At 58.8% G+C, this 17,775-nt stretch overlaps 2 protein-coding genes across 2 annotated transcripts; both read right to left on the bottom strand.

The window, feature by feature from the left end:
• Positions 1 to 86: 86 nt before the first annotated feature.
• LOC309446816 (uncharacterized protein) lies at positions 87 to 6,181 on the bottom strand. Its single transcript, XM_082066934.1, has 5 exons — positions 6,074 to 6,181; positions 5,325 to 5,446; positions 3,366 to 3,464; positions 2,774 to 2,938; positions 87 to 1,518 (listed from the first exon to the last, which is right to left on the bottom strand). Exons 1-5 carry the CDS (start codon positions 6,159 to 6,161, stop codon positions 1,372 to 1,374), a joined length of 621 nt encoding a protein of 206 aa, XP_081923060.1. The 5' UTR covers positions 6,162 to 6,181; the 3' UTR covers positions 87 to 1,371.
• A 1,007-nt stretch (positions 6,182 to 7,188) lies between these two features.
• On the bottom strand, positions 7,189 to 16,212 carry XYLT2 (xylosyltransferase 2). Its single transcript, XM_082066933.1, has 11 exons — positions 16,072 to 16,212; positions 14,135 to 14,606; positions 13,486 to 13,661; positions 13,002 to 13,204; positions 12,514 to 12,594; positions 12,137 to 12,353; positions 11,549 to 11,725; positions 10,386 to 10,648; positions 10,073 to 10,268; positions 9,305 to 9,638; positions 7,189 to 9,038 (listed from the first exon to the last, which is right to left on the bottom strand). The coding sequence occupies exons 1-11, from the start codon at positions 16,204 to 16,206 to the stop codon at positions 8,716 to 8,718; spliced, it is 2,577 nt and encodes an 858-aa protein (XP_081923059.1). The 5' UTR covers positions 16,207 to 16,212; the 3' UTR covers positions 7,189 to 8,715.
• Between the last annotated feature and the right edge of the window lie 1,563 nt (positions 16,213 to 17,775).

The raw sequence follows: 17,775 nt of genomic DNA, 5'->3' as shown, positions 1-17,775 counted from the left end.
GGAGAACTTGTCCTTTTGTGCCGCTGGATGATTTCTCCCTACAGTCACTCTTATGTCTGTACTTGTCCCATTAATAATTCCCTCTATTTTCACTCATTTTTAGACATTACTGTTATATTTTTATCTTAATTCAAAATACTGCAGAAGATAACAAATCCTTTTCCACCTGCATTAACTGCATCCCAGGAAGGTAGATTTTTTCCATCTATCTAACTCACCTCAATGATTAACTCAAATATCTGAAAGTTTTCCATTTACCCACAAGGTGAGTTCACATTCATAAGTGAACTCATGACTGACTTCAAGGTGCCTGGTAAGATGCACAAGCCTGGTGGTGGTTGAAGCTCGGCAGCTGGAGGTGTATCATAAAGCCATAATCCAGAAGAATTCTCCTTTTCCCAGAGTCATTCTGTGACAATTCTGAGCTTACATTGCTCAAAAGAAAAGAGCCCAAATGCCCTGTGGCCAAACCAATCTCATTTTATCTACAGGTTTGTAAACAATTTGAAACATTGGCTCTGCCTTAGAAAACAGGTTATCAAAATTGGTGGTGTAAGGACACCAGTGTTGATGTTATTAGATAGTCTGCCCTGCAGAAGACGACCAGGTAAACTGGGGCAGCTATGTGTGTCCACCTTTGCTTTCTGTTCTTCACGGAACCCACCAGATATTTTGTCCACACTTTGGTCCTTTCCTGGCTCACATGGGCAGTCGCACGGTTTGTCTCAGTGGCCGGTACTCACACACCACAGGTGACACAGCCCCTGGAGCCTCTCCAGAGCTTTATCCAAATCCACACAACATCGCTCTGTCGCAGAGAACCGTGTGCAAGAGCTCAGAGTGATGCTCCAGTGCACTGAGCGCATTCTGTCACTTGCAGGTGAGGATTCCCACCTGATATCTGATACACTGACAGAGTAAAACATTTTATAACCCAAGACATAATTGAAGTAGGACAACATAACCGCTATCTGAGGCCAATCCTTGGCTTGTCGGGCGGTGCTCGCCTCACAGAGGTACGATGTACCAGCTGCTGGAGGGAGCTCTGCCTGAGCTGGGCTTCACCTTGGCCTTGCCCACTGCACAGAAGCAGCCGGGCCCTCACTGTTGGTAACAGTACATTTGCCAGAGAAAAGCGAGCAATATCCCTCCAGTATCGCTCAGGATGCAATACCTGGCGGTGGCTCCATAGTTGTCCTGGTATGGTAGGAGGGATGTGTCCCCTGATCGGGTCTGACTGGCCTGTGTCTCAGCTGATGGTGAATCTGGGTGGAGGTCTGAGGTTCAGCCGCTCCCTGCAGATGAGAACGGTGTCACAGGCACTTCTGTCGCTGCCACCACGGGAAGGAGCAGTAACGCGAGGCTGAGGCCTTACACGTCTGTGTTTCGCTGAGCTGGGTAGCTGAGAGGCGCCTGGAACGGCTCTGGCACTCCACGTCTGTCCAGGGTCCCTGAGCTGATGAGTGTTCCTGAGAGAACCGGCGGGTGCCGCAGAGCGTGCTCGTAGGGAGGCGGCATCTGTCGAGCAGAGAGGAAGAGCATTACAGCAGATCAGAAATAACCAGATTATCCCACCTCTTCTTACAGCGTGGGTGACAAGGCTCAGAGCCACCACCAGCCTGCCATTAAATTCCTGCCACACTCAGAGCTGTGACCTGCCAGATGGACACCTGGGAAACGTGCTTAGCACTGGTTTGCTGGGCAGAAACCCGCTGGTGAGGCACATTCTACCCGTTCCCCCCTCATATTCTGCACCAGGTTCCTGCTCTTCCCTGTCTCCCTTCAAGGACTTGTCACTACTGGCTGAAAGGCCAGAAAAGACCAGACATTTATTAAAATTAGGCTGTTCTCATTCTTTTGACCAAGGATCAATTATCAGGTTTTACACAAGCACCTTCAAACCAGGCTTTCTACCCAGGCTTTCTTAGCAAGTGCAGCAGCAGGGAAGAACCTCTGGGCTATTGTTACATTTATTTTGGCAGGGCTGGGCTAGCCTTGTCCCCATAACCAGTGACAGGAGTGGCACAGGGATGTTGTGGAAGAGCTCCCGTTGCAGTTCCTCCCCCACTTATCCTTGGGGGCTTTACTTTCCTGTGCCCTCAGTGCTCTGGTATCATTAGTTACAGCTCCAGACACCAAGTAGCAAGTGTTGACTGTGCCAAACTTAATGGTGCAGCTTTAATAGCCCCAAATCCAGGTAAACTGGTGAACCTTTAGTGCTCTGTCCAAGCTTTCAAATGTTTCTGTTCTGTTTTAGTCAATGAGGTCTCTGTTCAACAGGAGCCTCTCAGGCCACTGCTGCAGGACCTACTTGGCAGATGTACTCACTTTTCTCTATCCTACTGTGGGAGTGCGAATCTTAAATGTTGTAACAGACAAAGCCTCCTGCTCATAAATAAGCCATAAACAGTTTAAGGTAATAGTGAGGGGCCTCCCAGAGGTGTCCTGCAGGAAGAAGGGAGCAAGAAACTGTGGAAGCCTCACAGATCTAAAACCAACATTCCCAGCTCGGGCTTGTACCGAGCAGGTGATCCAAAGGTTCTGCCCTTTCATGGGCAGCTCTGCCCTGCCTCCTGGCACAGGCATTTCTGCAAACGCACCCAGAGAGATCGATCATTAACCAGCACAGATGTACACAAAATGAACCTCCTGGAACACTTTGTGCCCTTCCCAGAGATAAAGGCTATCGGAGAAAGGCAATCGCAGAGAACTAATTGCTGAAGCAAGACCCAGATACAGACCGGGGAGGGGGAACAGAAAAGGGAGAGCTCACCTCCTGGGAGGGCTCTGCCCACAGCCCAAACCTCTCGGCGATCATCTGATGGATTTCCCGCTGGCGATCTTTCTTCCGCACGCTCTCGTAGCTCGGCAAGCGGGGTTGCTCCCAGGAAGGGAGCTGGTAGGTGCTGGGGGGTCCGACACAGAACAGCTCGTCTCCCTAGAAATGCCCGGCCCAGAAGAGAATGGTCAGTGTGGTGGTGGCTCTATTCAAGGAAAGTTCACAGCTTGGTGTCATCTCCAGTTACTTCAGGGTTCAAAGTTGTGGGTGCCTTTCCTTGAGCCCTGAGATGGGAAATCTCCCCTCCCAGGAGATCACTACACCTTTGTTTGTAACATCCCAAACCCCAAGGGATCTGCCTGGCATTTCAGGCCCACACACCTCAGGGCAGCAGGGTGTCCCCTGCAGCATCCCTGATGCTCTCCTGCAGGGTTATAAACACAGACAGCACTTCCCAAAGTTGCTCCTGTGATCCAGCACCTTCTCCCTATGCTCCAGGAGCTCCCCAGGTCCCCATAACCTGGGTCTCTTCCCAGAATCACCAGGATCTTCACTATGATTTTCCCATCCGGGACGCAGCCCTCACCTGCACGCCCGGGTTCTCGGCAGCGCTCTCCAGCCGTGTCGCTCCACGCTGGGGACCCACCAGCCGCTGGCTGCTGCTGAAGTAGGGTGGGGGACAGTCCTGTAACAAGGGGTCAGGGAGGAGGACATGAGCAGAGCCAAAATCCCTCACACCCCGCCTGGCTGTGAGCAGGGCTCAGCCAGCTCCCACGGGACAGCCTGGGACCTGGGACTTTGGGCAGTGGGGGAGAGCTGCTACCTCTGCCCATTTGGCTCGCACCGCTGGCAGTGAACCTCTGCCTGCCTGTTTACCGGCACCGCCAGCTCGGGCGCATCCTCAGCGGGCTGCACAGAGCCCGCTCCTAGCGCCCGAGCCAGCTGGCACCGCTGTGCGGCGCAGCCCGAGGGATGGCAGCCCGTGCCCAGGGCAGGGTTTCATTCAGACTCAGCAGAACTATCTTTGGAGGACAAAATAAAACCAACTCAACTATTCCGCTAGCGTAGATAAGAGCTCTGTCACATGCTCAAGGTCACACAATTTGTAAATGCTTATCTACCAGGAGAGTCATTTCAGGATAACGTAGCAAGCAAATCTGCAGAGCGATAGCTGTTCTGTTCCTGAGCAGTCTTGCTCCAGTTAAACTCGATTCCCTGTCAAGGTGTTGAGCAACAGCAGAGATGCCTCTTGTGCAGAGAAGACCCTTGAGCCAGAGTTCAAGCCATGGACTGTTCCTTGCTCTCAGAAAAGCCTCTTCTCTGCCAGCAGAAAACAGTCCAGAGACTCCCAGAACAATAAGAGATCCACAGGGGGAACTACGAATGTCAGATTTACTTCTGTTCTTAACAACTGAGGACACATTTGTCTTGGCACTACAGTGCAATTACAGAAGCTGCAGGGAAACTGGGCTGGCTGGAGCTGCAACTGTTCGTTTTAATAACCAACCAGCAAAACCAGCGCAACTACACCTGCTCGAAAGCTGCCTCACACCACAACTACTGCTTCACTTTTTCTGATGGAAATACATCCTATATACATTCCCTTCCCACATGTAGTCCACATCCACATCCATCTGTCCATACAGCCCTTTGCTAAAGGCAAGATGCCTTTTGCATTAACCACCCACCCGAGGGCCAGACCCAGGCACAGCAAAGGCTCTGCAGCTCAGGGCACATCCCGTGCCGCCTTGGGGAGCAGCGTCTGAGCCTTCTCCCCAACACGTGCCAGGGACAGGCAGCAGGGAAGAAGAGGACGACAGTAGCAGAGGCAGCGGGGTGGGCAGGGGACACGAGCAGCGCAGCCCATTCCCACTCTGATGTCTGCTGGGGACTTCCCAGCCTGTGCTGGACTATTGGATTTGCCTTTCATGGTACAAGTCTCTCCATCCCCTGCTAGCCAAGGCTGGATGTCCCCTCTTCTCCGAGCATTCTCCAGGCAGCCACCACCACAAAGGCAGCGCTGGCTGAACACACTGCTCTTTTTCCATCACCAGCTTCCCCACTTGAAAGCCAGCCCCAGGAAATTACAGATGCAAGCAAAAGGGCTTTGTCTCTCACTGCTCCGCACGCAGGAGCTGAGCACAAGAAAGCCAGTTGTTGCCGGGGATGCGAGCGCTAGGGAGCGGCTTTGTCTGCCTTCGCCCTGAGCTTCCAGCCCTCTTCCCCGCTGGGTTATTTCCCTGTAAAACAGAGCCCGGCCCCCACGCACTGTGCCAGGGGAGGAGAACACCCCTCCTGAGCTGCGTGGGGAGCTGGGGAACCTGCTAGTCCTAGCTTCGGAGATATTATACCAGCAGCACAGCCCTTCAGGGTTGGGTGGATGCATTTCTGGGACAGACTGGCAACAAGGAGGGGGCAGAGCCCAGCTCTGCTCAGAGGTCCCACATCCATCAGCGAGCTCGGCGATGCAGCCTCACAGACCCCAGAGGAAGGGAACAGGAGCTCGGGGAGCAGGTGGGGGGCTCGCGGGCAGGAGGACACTCACATACTGGCTGGGGGTCTGGAAGAAGCGGCAGGAGCAGAGGAACTGGCAGCACATGGGATCCCGGTGGTACAGGAGCAGCAGCAGGATGAGGATCGCCACGATGAAGACGGAGGTGGACACCGCTGGCAGGGAAAGGGAAAAGTAGCAAATGAGCAGATAGCCCAGCGGGTCCACAGGCCTCCCTGCTGCCTCCCGCCTGCACCCTCCAGGCGCCTCGGCAAAGAGCAGCTTGGAAAAGCCCCAGAGAAGCCGGTTTCACCTGTCCTGGGAACGCCAAAAGCCTCATTGTACCCAGCATCTCTCTGTCCCTATGAGAACCGGAACAAGCTGCAGAGCCAGAGCGGCTCAGCCCCATCCCGGACCGCTGCAGCAGGGACCGGACCCGCGGGAACCGGGCTCCCGGTACCCTCCCGCCCGGGGCCGGGGCTCCCCCCTCAGAATCGGTACCCCGGCAGGCTGCCGGTTCGCCAGCGCTCCAGCCTTCGGGAACCCGCGGCTCCCGCTCAGCCCCCGTTCTGCTCCGCGGAGCCCATCCGGTACCGCCAACCCCCCACCGCCACTTCGCTCGGGGCCACAGCCCCGGGAGCCAGCGGAGCCCCGGACAAGGACCGCGATGCTCAAGCACCCGTGGGTGGGAGAATCGTTTCGCCGGCACAGCACGAGACCGCCCCGGGAGGCAACGGCAGAGGCTGATCCCGCACGGCGGCCGCCCCCGCCCGGCCCCACCGGAGCCCCCGCCCGCCACTCACTCGCGGCGATGACGATGGCCAGCACGTTGCTGTCCATGGCCGCGGCGGCGGCCGCCGAGTGCGCCGAGGCCTCGCTGGGATGCGCCATCCCGCCGGGACCGCCGCCGCGCCCGCCACCGGCAGCGCTGCCCGCGGCACGCGCCCCGGCGCCGGCGGGGCGGGGCCGGGAGGGGCGGGGCCGGGCGCACATGCGCGGCCGCAGCGGCACCGGGAGTGGCCCCGCCCCGCCGGTTTCCCATTGGCCGCCGCGCCATCCCCCGCCGGCCCCCATTGGCTGTAGGCGGGACCGGCTACATTCACCGGTCGGAACGCAGTACCGGCGGTTGCCGTGGAGACGCGGCGGGGCGGGACCCGGGGCGGGACCCGGGGCGGGAATCGGGGCGGGCGGCCCCGATACAGCCCAGCGCCCTCCCGGGCGGGCTCCCGTCCTCTCCCCTCCGGAGACATGCCGGGGCCAGTCCAGCACGTCCGCGGGTGCCCCAGGCGGCCCCGCGCCGGGGTTACCGGAGCAGCGCTGTCCCGGCCGAGCAGCAGCCGGAGCTGCGGCCAGGCCGGGTGTCGCTCTCAGATCCCACACGGCGCTGCTCGGACTCGGGTCAGTGGGCAGGGAACGACCCCGGCGCTACCCCGTTCCTGGGGAGGGAAAGCTGGGCTGGGCTACAGCAGGCTCTGCCCGAGCCCCGCAGGCACCGCGAGGCGCTAATTGCACTTAACGTTAATTAGTTAACGTAAACGCCGAGTAACCCGAGCAGGCGGTACGTGCAGGGCGGCTGCTGCCAGGGCCAGCCTCTGCACTGAGAGCCAGCCTGCAGCTCCACGGGTCACAACCCGGGTCACAACCGGGCTCCAGCTCCGGACTCGGGCTCAGAAAACCCACCAGCGCGGTTGTGAGCTGCACATCACCCAAGAGAGCCAGCCCACCCCTGGCCCGCACCCCAGCACGGCCTGCCCTGCTGCCCAGGCCAGATTTACATCCTCACCAGGGTGGCAGATGGAGGCAAAGCCCCTCCGAAGCCTTTTGGGAACCCAGCAGCTTCCCTCCCAACTCCTCACCCCTTCCGGCACATGCTGCAAAAACCCAACACACTGCACTGTAGAGATAGAGATATATTTGTGGTGATGTTGCATATTTAAGACAACTTTACATAACGCTTCCGACACAGAGTTTTGGCATCTTCCCCTGCAGCGGGGCCAGGCCCCGGAATACCCCCAAGAGAATGGCGGATGGCTGGGGGGGGCAGCAGGTACCTGTCTGCACACACCAAGGTCTCCAGCCCGTTTTACAGCCTCTTGCAGTGCCAGTATCCATAAACCAGGGAGACCAGGAGTGCGAGCCCTGGAAAGGAACGTCACAGGCAGTCCCCGAACCTGGGAGGATGGGAGGGAAGGGGGACACTCCTCTGCACCCCCTTTCCCAAGAGGAGGTGGCGACTCTTCCCTCTAGAGGAGGGGGAAGCAGACACAGCGGAGAGCGGATGGAACCAGCTGGACCTCGTCTCACCTCTTTGCATTTTGGCCAGGGAAGCACTGCATTTCCCCAGAGCTTCTGCCAAGCAGGAGAAAAGAAAAGGCTGGGCCAAGGGGCCATGGCACAGGGCCACCCTCCGGGCACGGCACACTGCCATCCCATCGCAGCAGGACGCCAGCCCCGAGGATGACATTTTGGCAGGGAACCAGGGTGTCCCTTTGCTGAAGCAGAGACGGAGGCAGCGGGGTCTACAGCAGCTTGTTGGACTTGACCGCTGAACTGAGCGCTCCCGCCGCTCACCATCACACAACACACACCAGCAGCTCCAAACATTTGGCACAGTCGGGCAGCTGCCTGGGAGGGCAGGCAGCACCCCACAACCAACCCTGCCCCACAGGCGCAGGGTCCCCAGCAGTGGGGAAACAGCAAAACAATAATAATAAAACTAATAATAAAAAAATATGTAAACGACCCAGCACCCTGTCCTGTGGCACCAGGACACCCAAGAGAACAAGGTATGTTACAGTCTGAGGGGAGATGGAGACACAAGGACTTCCCGGCCAATGCGGGGTCTCGTCTCTATTGCACTTTGCATCATATATATTTCTATATATATTTATAAAAATACAAACTAAAGGGCTGGGGTGGAGGGGATGAGATGCAAGCCCTGGGCCAGCAGCAGCTCTGTGCACATGACTGGCTTTGACGCACTCTGCTTCTGCCTGTCCCCAGAGTCCCTTGTGAGCCCTCCTGGGGGAGTAGCCAGCAGCACAGGGCCTAATTCTGCAGAGATCCAGCCCAGGGCTGGGCAGGGTGCTGAGCTGGTCCACAGCCTGCCCACCTGGCAGCCCTCCCTCCCCGTCACCCCTTCCCGAGGCTCCAAGACCTGCAGTAACAAGCACACAGCTCCTGCCAGCACCGCCCATGCCCCCACGGTGACAGCCACCCTGGCACGCTCTCCCTGGCCCGTTCCTGGGGGAGGTGGGCAAGACCGACCTCATACCTCTCCTTCCATCCAAAATACCCCGGGAGGCTTTTGCCCACCCAGAGGTTCCCATTCTCTCTTCCTCGAGTGACTACGTGCAAACGGCACGGGGTGATGTAGTCCAGAGACCTCCCACGCCAGTGACGGAGGATGCTCCTCGCTCCCAAGCTTCCCCCCCGGCTGCTCCTGCTACCTCAGCCGCCCGTCAGGTTTGACAGGCCCCAGTTCCGATTTGGGGTCCGGGGAGAGGGAGCTCCAGGAGGTTTTGCTGCAGGTCTCCAGGGAGGTGCAGGCGGAGGGGCCGCTGATGCAGACATCCGCCACAGACCAGAAAGCGCTGATGACACCATCCGCCCAGTCCTCCAGCGCCTTGCCCGTCAGCTGCGCCTTCCGCACCGCGTCCTCCTCTGCCTCCTCAGAACGCGGCAGGTTGAGGATCCCCCCCAGCCCCTGGAAGCTCTGCTCCATGTACTCGTTGCGGGGGGGCCCGCCATGCAGCCAGTTGCTGTCATCTGGGCAGAGACAGGGACAGAAAAGAGGGATCAGCAGCGCAACAACATCCCAGCACCCTGCCCCTTGTACTGTCACCCTCCTGCCAGGGCTCAACATCCCCTCCCTTTGCAACCCCAGCCTGAGGAGAATGGTGCTGCTGCAGGACTTGGAGACACCAGGATGGCTCCTGTCCTGTCATCAGCTACAGCCCAGAGAGGTCAACACCAGGAGAAAAGTGCCTCGGACCACCCCCACCCAGCCCCAAACTCCATAGCACCCTCCTCACCTTTCCTGAGAGGCTGCTTGCGGTTGAAGGTCTGAGGCACCACCAGGAATTGGTTCTCCCCCAGGAGCTCCCAGAACTGGAGGAGGCGAATGGTCCAGACACCGGGGCGCAAGGGATGATTGAGGGGGGGCTTGTACTGGGTGAACTCTGCCTCAGCATCCACCGTGATGTCGTAGGAGGCGGCGATAACGTAGGTGGGATCGATCCACACCACTGTGGCCGTCAGGTTGGGTCCCCGTGACCACTTCTGCATGGCCACCGGCTCGTCAAAAGGCCCCATCAAGCCTCCAAAATTGCGGAAGAGCCTTTCCTTGGGGTCCCACTCCGTGCCCACCTGGAGGGACAGGAGGCACAAGTAGTGGGACACTAGGCAGCGGAATGCTATCAGCTCAGGTTTTGCATTTCACATCCCCAAAACAGGGAAGGCATAAACTTTGGAGCCCAAAGCAATGCACACCCACCCTCCCTGGCCCTCCTGCCTGCCTGCATTTGCCAGCAATAACACAGCCATGTGATGCCTCCTGCAGCTGCAAGAGCTGGGCACCACTGCCGCAGATCCCCCACAAAAAGAACCCCTTCAGGCCCTTTCCCCACCAATCAGCTCCACACCCCACACAGAAGCCAAACTCCTGGACAAAGGTTTGTTCTCAGATACAAGAGTGGCACCATGTCCCCACAGCGTGCATGTTTGGGAGAAGAGGAAGGGCAGTGTGGTGTGCGAAAGCCAAGGAGGAAAGTGGCCACTGTGAGGGAAACTTCCCCATTTACCTCCAGGTTCTGTAAGCGGTTTGCCTGGCCTCCATGACCCGCCAGCTTCAGAGCTCCTTGGGGCATCATCCACACCTCCAGGGCCTCTGCCTGCCCAGTTGCCAAATTCTGCACTTCCTGCATCACCAGGTAACCCTGGAAACGGTCGTCATAGAAATATAAGTGCACACTGGATGGAAAGCCCCGGGTCTCAAATCTGGAGAGAGACAGACAGACAGACAGAAAGGTTCCACATCTGAGCATCAGCATCCTCCCAGCACGAAGGACAGGTCACCACTGGGAGCCCAGCTCGAGCCCGCAGCAAATAACCCACCTGCAGAGCTTGTCAGCCTTCACGGCTGGCATGGATGCAGCTTTGTGGAGCCCCAGCCTGGAGAAGGCTGTGTAGAAGGTGAGGGTGACATCGCTGAGGCCACTGAGCCCGTCGACGCGGTCATAGACATTTTCCCAGTAAGCCTTCAGGGCCGGTGTGTTGGGGGGGTAGCTGCCGTAGAGGTGCGTGTCCAGGATCTCCAGCACCTCCTGATTCACTGTTGACTCAAACTTGCGGGCGAAGAAGGTGGGTCTGGAGAGTTGCTGGAAGAGCACAGGCATTCCTAAGCATTTCTAACAATGTTGGCTGCAGTCCCTCTGCCCTCCCACCTGAGCGGGGCAGCCGAGAGGGAGACAAACTGGGAAAAAGCATGCTGGGACCCATCCTGTCCCCTTTGAGGGCACAGGCTAAGGAGCAGCAAAGCACAGCCAGGCTCCATGTGGGCTCCTCTGTGGCAGGATCAGTGGGAACACACAGTACGCTTAATGGTAACAGAAATGGGTTCTCATTTCTTTCACTGCCTCCCCACTTCTGTGCTCAGCAGCAGACATGTGTCACCTAGCTCCTGCACTGCAATCTCTACATTCAGATGGGTCCCCACCCTGCAGAGCCCTCCACAAGGCCTGGCCACATGGCACAGCCTGCAGGATCAGGGCCCTGCACTATATAAGCCCAGGACTGCTTGAAAATCCTGCTAATTCTCTCTTGAGGGCTGGTATCTCTTCCCCAAACCTCCCTTGTTCAGTCTACATCCCTACACACTGAGAGCACAGGAGACAGTTTGTCACAAGGCATTTTGTCCTGCCAAAGAGGACAGGTTTTCCTGAAAAGGAATTTGCTCCAAGTCTGCTGAAAAAATAGCAGGAAAATGGGAGAGAAAATCTAGGAAGAGGAGCAGCATTGCAAGCAAAAGCCTGGCTGCTGGGTAGGAAAGTCAGCACAATCCCGCTGCCCGAGCGTTTACAGACACATCTGTGCCAAGCCCCAGGGCAGCTGGGGTGCCAATCCTGCTCCCATCCCTTGCAGGGCTGGGATGAGGCTGGTGGGGACATGCACAGCAGCAGGTGTTGCACCCAGGGACGTGCCCGCAGGGGAGCTTGGAGGGAAGGGGAAAGACAAGGAGGAGGGGAGAGAAATGGAGGAGAAAGGAAGATCTCTTTCACCTGTAGCCGGAGGAAGTCCTGGGGTTTGAAGTCATTTGGGGAGCACCCGCACCAGTCGACTATGTGTTTATATTGGCACTTACAGCCCAGCTTGCGGTTCCAGTTGGTCACTCGGAGGTTGTTATCAACCAGCGTCTCGCAGGCACGACTGTTCTCCAGGACCGTGTGGAAGAAGGACTGTGAACGACAGAGAAAGGACAGGACACCCAGTGGGGATGGAGGACGGGTGGTTGTGGTTAACGGAGACCCCCCACCCCTCACTTGCAGAGGAACAGGACAGACCTCGACATCTGAACAGAAACCTATCCCTGTTCCCAAAACAGGGCAACATGTAAGCAGCAGGCTGTGCACTCACATCGGTCCTTATCTGGCCCAGGGGGCATCTGGACCTAAGGCTGGATATAAACACGACCCTTGGCCTGTCTGCTCCTCTCTTTCATACCTGGCTCTGGACAAAGGGGAGGCACAAGGCTCCCTGAGCAGAACCAGCAACGCCCTTCGCAGCCACCCAGGGTGGGGATGAAGCGGGACAGAGATGTCAAGTCAGTGGGATGAAAATCCGGGCCATGCCCTGCAGCCAGCACCCACCTCAGCTGGCAGGAGTGTGTAGGTGTAGAACTGGCGCAGCTGGGACACCAGTTGGTCCTCGGCATAGACCACGTACTCCACGAAGCTGCGCGTCAGCGAGAACCAGTCGGAGCCCCCGTCCACCACAATGCCCTCGGGGATGTGGCGCTCACCCAGCCGCCACATGTGGGAGTCGCACTCGTGGAACAGGCGGTCCAGGCCCTGCTTCTTGATAAACCTGGGCATGGAGATGAAGATGAGGGGTTAGGAGTGTCACCCACTTTGCTGGGTGCAGCTATATCCAGAATATCCCACCCTGCCCCAACTGTTTTAGTTTTTTTCTGAAATCCCTCTGTTTTCTATTCCTCTAGCTCAGCTTTGCCCCTAGCTGGGATTACCTGGCATTGTCTCGGCCATGAGACTTCAGAAAGTTCTTATCCCGGTATTTAGACAGGAACATCACCAGCTCTTCATTGGTCCTAAGGTGCAAATTAGAAAGAATCAGTGGCCCCTGGAGTAAAGCAGCCTGGTAAACATTCATTCTGCAAGAGCCATCAGACACAAGGAGCCTAAAGCTGCCTGGTGGGTGTTGACTCAAACTCCCTCCCCATCACTGGGGAGACACAGACGTGGCCTCTCTGCTGCCTGGTGCCTCACATGCGTGTTTCCCTGCAACACCCAGACCGCAGGAAAAAACAGCCTCTGAGGTACTGGCTGGGCTCTTCTGCAGAGATGGGATCAGCCTGGCCCTGGAGCATCATCACCAGCACGTGGGTGCAACCTTCAACTCCACCTTCCCCCAGCTCCCTGCCCCTGCCAAGGCTGCTGCAGCATCACAAGGCTCAAACACCTCCATCACCCTCCCCTGCCCCAGCAAGGTGCTCACCTTGTGGGATAGTCAGTGGCACTCAGGTTGATGAAGAAGTCCCAGGGCCACTCGGACAGTTCCAGCAGGTCCTTCATGCTACGCAGGTACATCTTCAGCAGGCTGGCACCTCCCCAGATGGTCACCATGCGCCAGGGTGTCACGCGGATGTTGGGGTAGTGCCGGGCCAGCTCCACCACCTCACGATGGAGGTAGTTGGAGCGCTGTCAGGGAACACACACACTCAGCAGTGAGCTTGTCTTCTGGGGTCAACCCTTACAGCAGCCTCCACAGGGAGGGGAGCAGCAAGACAAGGCTGCTCTTGGCAGGGGGGATAGATCCTGCTTCCCCAGGGTTGCAGAAATAGGGGTGGGAGGGTCGCAGCTCCACCAGCAGTGAGGACAAAGCCACCCAGCTACTTCCTCCACTCACCACCCACTCACGCCCCAGCTTTGTGCCCTGTGCCAGTGATCGACCCAGGCACTGTTGGCACCCTTGCCTGTACCTTGTCCACGTGGATGTAGAAGAAGTGCTGCTGGTGGTACACAGCCTTGATGAGCCGCTTCAGCTGGCGAATGGCTCTGCCGTGCACAACCAGCATGTAGGCAATGCGCACAGGCTTGCTGGGGGGCGGCTGCTGCAGCCGGCTCTCGTCCCACTGGATGACGGGGCTGACCTTGCCTGCGCGGGGGGGAGAGGGCTGTCAGCCGCCCCCCACCTTGGCACCCACCACCCTGAGCTCTTGATAAACTGAGACCTGAGCAAGGCAGGGGACAGCAGGGAAAAGCTCGCCCTTGGGCAAACCCCATCAATGGCTGCAGTGACAGTGCATGGTGGCACACACAGTCCCTTGTGATAAATTGACAGGGCCAGGTTGGGAAAGGTGGGGGTGTCCTCTGGCACCTCAAAAAAGAAGACGCAGCTGGGCCTGGTTTTGGCCTTTGCAAGCACTGCAGATTGGGATGAAGAGCCAATCTTAGGGAAGCCGGCACAGCTTTGATTGGATTACAGAGGCAGCAGTAATCTGGGAATTAGTGACAGATTGAGGGCGCTTTTTGCCAGGTGGGACAGTTTGGTGACATAAGGTGGCCCACATGCCTGGCTGGGATATTCCCGATGCCCAGGGCGACCGGGAGCCCCCTATAAGGACTCACCTGAGAGCTGGCAGTGACGGGGCACAGACTGGGGCATGAGGCTGCCGGCCCGGTGCAGACACACCACGTTGGCGATCTCCTGTTGGCACTGCTTGCTGCTGGCCCGGGCCAGCGCTGAGAGGGCATCTTTGCCCGTGATTTCGCACTTGGGGGTGAAGCTGTTCTCGGTGGGCTGGGGAGCCCCCTCCACGCTGCCCGTGTCACCCTGCTGGAAGACGCCCAGCTGGGCCTCCCCGCGCAGCTCCGTCAGGTTCCTCTGGCTGGATGAGTCCGGTGCAGCCGGCAGCCTCCGTCCCGGTTTGTGCCTCGCCGTGACGGCTCTCACCACTTTGGACACCAGTGCCCCGGGGCTGTCCGGCCGTCCCCGCCATCGCCCGTGCTTCCGGCTGGCGCTGCCCCGGCGCCCGGCAGAGCTGTCTGAGTCCTTGGAGCCGTCACTGCTCTCAGGCAACTTGGCTTTTTTCTGCCGCTCCTGTTCCAGTTCCAGGGGGATGCAGAAGAGAGGACAGACAGCATTAACTTGGGCCTGCTCTGCCAAAATGCTCCCCGGAGCATCCCCGTTCCCAGACCTCAACACTCCCAGTCCCCACAGAGCTCAGTGCTGCAACACAGCAGCCTCTCTCTGAGCAGCCACTGTGCAGCAAAGGACACCACACCGTCCCTCCGCCACCTAAAACCCCGGCTAAGATCCACAGTGCCTCCCTGCACAGTCCTGTATCCCACTTATTGGGACAGTGCCCTGTATGTCAGCAAGAGACACCTCAATTTTGCAGACCCTGCCATCACAGCACCCCAGGTGCACACAGAGGGATTTGCTCTCTGCTGCTGGGCTTGCTGCAAGACTAAATGGCTAATGCTGGTTGTGTCTGTACCAGCCACCCCCCAGGTGCTGCATGGGCAGGGGGATCCCGGCCCAGGGGATGAGCACAAGGGGATCCTGGCCCAGGGGATGAGCACAAGGGGATCCAGGCCCAGGGGATGAACACAAGGGGATCCAGGCCCAGGGGATGAGCACAAGGGGATCCCAGCCCAGGGGATGAGCACAAGGGGATCCCGGCCCAGGGGATGAGCACAAGGGGATCCCAGCCCAGGGGATGAGCACAAGGGGATCCCAGCCCAGGGGATGAGCACAAGGGGATCCCAGCCCAGGGATGAGCACAGGGGGATCCCAGCCCAGGGGATGAGCACAAGGGGATCCCAGCCCAGGGGATGAGCACAAGGGGATCCCAGCCCAGGGATGAGCACAGGGGGATCCCAGCCCAGGGGATGAGCACAAGGGGATCCCGGCCCAGGGGATGAGCACAAGGGGATCCCAGCCCAGGGATGAGCACAGGGGGATCCCAGCCCAGGGGATGAGCACAAGGGGATCCCAGCCCAGGGGATGAGCACAAGGGGATCCCAGCCCAGGGATGAGCACAGTGGGATCCTGGCACAGGGGATGAACACAAGGGGATCCCGGCCCAGGGGATGAGCACAAGGGGATCCCAGCCCAGGGATGAGCACAAGGGGATCCCAGCCCAGGGGTGAGCACAAGGGGATCCCGGCCCAGGGGATGAGCCCAGGGCTGCTCCGCTGGCCGTGGGTGTTTCACTGGGAGGCAAAGGGCCCAGCTCTGCCCTGCCGTGATCAGGTTGTGAGCCCAAGCCCAGCACATCCACCTGGGAGCCGGGCTCACAGCTGCGCTCCCTGGGACCAAAAGCGCTGGAAAGACACTGAACAAGGTCCTGCCCGAGCTCCGCTCCCAGGGACCCCACCCCAAGGGCCCTTCCCCCTCAGGAGCCCCCTCCCAGCACGCACCGCCTTCCCGCGACCCCTCCAGGCCCCCCGCCCAACCCAAGCCCCCCATCACCTCCCCTGCCCCCCTGAGCGCCCCCACCGCCTCCTCGGGCCCCAGCGGCAGGCCCTGGGCCCGCCGCTCCGGCCTCCCCGCGCCGCACCTCGGCCGGTCCCTCCTCGTCGAGGCCGGCGGAGGTCCAGAGGACGAGTCCCTGCAGCAGGAGAATGGCGAGGGCCGTGGCCACCGCCAGCCGGTAGCGCCGCACCAGCTTCCGCGCCCGCCCGGGGGCCGCCATGGTCACGGCCGCTCCGCCGCGCGCCTCCCGCGCGCACGCGCCGGTGGGGCCGAGGGGGCGGGGCCAGGGGTCGTGCCGGGGTGGGGGGGGCGGTGGGACCGGGGGGGAGCGGGCACGGGAAAAGCGGGGGGGTGAACCGGGGCGTGTGCAGCGGGCTGTGCGTGTATGTGCATCGGGGTGTGTGTACGTGTGCACCGGGCTGTGCGTGTGTGTGCACCAGGATGAGGGGGTGTGTATGTGTGCACCAGGCTGTGCGCACCGGGATGTGCGTGTGTGTGTGCACCAGGCTTTGTGCATCGGGTTCTGTGTGTGTGTGTGTTTGCACCGGGGTGTGCACGTGTTCATGTATGTGTGTGATGTGTGCATGCTCATGCACGTGTGGACAGGGGTGTGCATGTACCCATGCATGTGTGCACGGTGTGTGCATGCCTGTGCATGTGTTGCACTGGGTTATGCGTGTGTACATGCACGTGTGTGTATGTGTGCCTGTGTGTGCGTGCCTGTGCATGTGTGTAGTGGGGTGTATATATGTTCAGGCACGTGTGTGTCACATGTGCATGACTATGCATGTGTGGACAGGGGTGTGCATGTGCCCATCAGTGTGCATGCATGTGTGCACCGTGAGTATATGCATGTGTGCACCATGTGGGCATGCCCATGCATGCGGGCACTGGGGTATGCACATGCATGTGTGTGTATGCATGTGTATGTGTGCCTGTGTGCCTGCCCGTGCAGGTTTGCACTGCGATATGGGTGTGTTCATGTATGTGTGTCACGTGTGCACACCAATGCATGTGAGGACAAGGCTGTGCATGTACCCATCCGTGTACATGCGTGCAAGCACAACGAGTATATGCATGCCTGCACGTGTGCTCTGGAGGCGTGTATATGTACACGTGTGTGTGCATGCATCTGTGCACTGGGGGCGTGTGTTTATGTTCAGGTGTGGCTGGGGGTGCGCATGTGCCCATGCATGTGCCTGTGTGTGCATGCGTCAGTGAGCATGGTGTGCATATGGTTGTGTGTGCATATGGTTGTGTCTGCACTGTGCACTGTAGTGTGCAAGTGTTCATGCACATACTTGTGTCCTTATGTGCCCTTGGGTGTCTGTGTGCTTGTGAGCAACACAGTGTGCATGTGACTCTGCGTGTGCACACCAGGGTCAGCCTGTGCGCACTGGGGTGTGTGTGTGCTTGTGCATGCTGGGGTACACGTGGGCATGTGTGCACTGCAGTGTGTTCGGTGGCCACTGGGTGTCCACATGTGTATGCACGCCGGTGTGCACGTGTGCAGATACATGTGCATGCCGGGATGTGCACGTACACATTCACGTGTGCTGGGGTGTGCAGTTGTGCCTCAGCATGTGTGAGTACACCTGCATGTGTATATTGTGCACACTTACATACATGCATGTGTGTTCACAGGGGCCTCTATATGAGCATCTTTGTGTGTGCACTGGGGTGTGGGGCTGTGCATGAACTGGTGGGTGCACGCTGGTGTACAGACACATGCCTGTGAGCACAGGGGGGCATGCAGAGGCACATACATGGAGGGGATACCTCCACGTGT

Source organism: Streptopelia decaocto (genome assembly GCF_964273445.1).
Source record: "Streptopelia decaocto genome assembly, chromosome: 16".
Lineage (NCBI taxonomy): Eukaryota > Metazoa > Chordata > Aves > Columbiformes > Columbidae > Streptopelia > Streptopelia decaocto.
This window is presented reverse-complemented; position numbering and strand designations above follow the sequence as displayed.

Bases quoted from the DNA above. Each gene is read 5' to 3' on its own strand.
- LOC309446816 (XM_082066934.1), bottom strand. From the start codon at position 6,161: ATGGCGCATCCCAGCGAGGCCTCGGCGCACTCGGCGGCCGCCGCCGCG. The intron at 5,447-6,073 runs GTGAGTGGCGGG...TTTCCCTGCCAG, and splicing joins GGCCATCGTCATCGCCGCGA to CGGTGTCCACCTCCGTCTTC. The intron at 3,465-5,324 runs GTGAGTGTCCTC...CCCTTGTTACAG, and splicing joins TCCAGACCCCCAGCCAGTAT to GACTGTCCCCCACCCTACTT.
- XYLT2 (XM_082066933.1), bottom strand. From the start codon at position 16,206: ATGGCGGCCCCCGGGCGGGCGCGGAAGCTGGTGCGGCGCTACCGGCTG. The intron at 13,662-14,134 runs GTGAGTCCTTAT...CCCCCCGCGCAG, and splicing joins CCGTCACTGCCAGCTCTCAG to GCAAGGTCAGCCCCGTCATC. The intron at 11,726-12,136 runs GTGGGTGCTGGC...TGTCGTTCACAG, and splicing joins ACACACTCCTGCCAGCTGAG to TCCTTCTTCCACACGGTCCT.